This window comes from Loa loa, assembly GCF_000183805.2.
Source record: "Loa loa unplaced genomic scaffold supercont3.1887, whole genome shotgun sequence".
NCBI lineage: Eukaryota > Metazoa > Nematoda > Chromadorea > Rhabditida > Onchocercidae > Loa > Loa loa.
This window is the reverse complement of record NW_018110066.1, coordinates 1-1,630: the sequence shown is the minus strand read 5'-3', so window position 1 is coordinate 1,630 and position 1,630 is coordinate 1. Positions and strand designations below refer to the sequence as shown.

Sequence of the window (1,630 nt, the reverse complement as noted above, 5' to 3'; positions counted from 1 at the left end):
AATTAATTATTCCGGATTAATTAATTAAAATAAGATATGAATAAGTAAATAATTAATCAAATAAATCAATTAGCTTAAAAGAAAAGAAAAAGAAATTAGCCATGATTGATTAAAATATGCAAATTAATTAATTCAAATTGCAAGCATAGAATAAAGAACAATAGAATAAAAAAAAAGCATAGAATAAAAAAAACAATAGAATAAAAAAAAGCATAGAATAAAAAAAAAAAACAAAAGCATAGAATAAAAAAACAAATTATGGAATAAAGAAAAAAAATCTTTTCCACCTTTATAGGTACGCTATTAATTAAAATTGCAAGCAGATGGAATAAAAAAAAAAAAATCTTTTCACCTTTATAGGTACGCTTTCTTGAAGCACAGAATCGTAAATTAGCCGCTGATCTGAATTTATTACGTGGTCGTTGGGGCAAAGATTCTGTAAATGTTCGTACAATGTTTGAAGGCGAGCTACAGGTATAGTATTTTAAATGAAAGTTTTAAACTTTTTTTTTAAAAAAAAAAAAAAACCATTTCACTTACAGTATTCAATGTTTTTATAAATTCCATGAATTTAAGTATTGGATTTTTTTCCAATTCCTGCATTTACATTATTCAATTTCCGCATTTGCATTATTCAATTTTTTTTTCCAATTCCAAAATTGACAATATCCAACTTCCTTTTTTTTTTTCAATTCCAGAAATTTATGATACTGCAAATGTGAAATAATTTTTGAAATAATTAATATATCAATATTAGTTGGGAGAATTATTTAATAGAAATTAATAGTTTTAATGAAATTTTGAATAATTTTTAATTATTTAAGTTTAATGAAATTTTAAATTGTTTTTAATTATTTAACATTTGTTGTTACTTATTTGCTAAAGCAATTTCAAAATGATTTATCTTCAATTTTAATTTTTTGTCAAAAGAAAAAAAAATCATTTTTAGATTACTTATTAATTTCCTATATACTATATTAATCTTTTAGGAAGCAAGGAAAATAATAAACGATACGAACAACGAACGCGAAGAATTGGAAAAACGAATTCGGAAATTGATGGATGAATTGATGGAATACAGAAAACGGTAATATACAGTAATTACTTCACAAAAAAAAAAAAAACAACATAAATATAAAAATTCTTTATCAAAGAAAAAAAAACCCTTTATTATTTTTCTATTTACAGATATGATGATGCACTTCAAGCACATCGAACTGATCGGGAAACCATTGATGAGTTATTGGTATGTTCCGGTTTTCCGGATTTAATAATAATTTACACTTATTATTGATTGCAATACGGCAGCATTTTTTCCTTTTTTCTTTTTTACAAACTTTATCATTATTACAAAATATAATATTTGCATAATTTAGCATAATTTAAATAAAAAATAAAAAATAAATGCATAAATGATGAGAATATGAGAAAAAAGGAATAAAAATGTATTAATAATATAAGCAAATGATTACTTATATTAATTAGTCAATCATTAATTACCATTAAATTCAATTCAAATTCTTATCAACCGTTCTTATCATGCCGTTATCATTTACAGTAATTTATAAAAAGTAATAAACTATAAATGATTTACTATCAACTAATTGCTATTTCTTTTTCTTTTTTTTTT

The 1,630-nt window shown here is 22.1% G+C and overlaps 1 protein-coding gene across 1 annotated transcript; it reads left to right on the top strand.

Annotated features, from left to right (window-relative positions):
- Window positions 1-453: 453 nt before the first annotated feature.
- Window positions 454-1,250, top strand: LOAG_15388 (hypothetical protein; the record flags this gene model as incomplete). Its single annotated transcript, XM_003150879.1, has 3 exons — window positions 454-474; window positions 990-1,087; window positions 1,189-1,250. Coding segments are annotated over 3 exons (180 nt in total), but the record flags the coding sequence as incomplete, so codon positions are not given.
- Window positions 1,251-1,630: the final 380 nt, after the last annotated feature.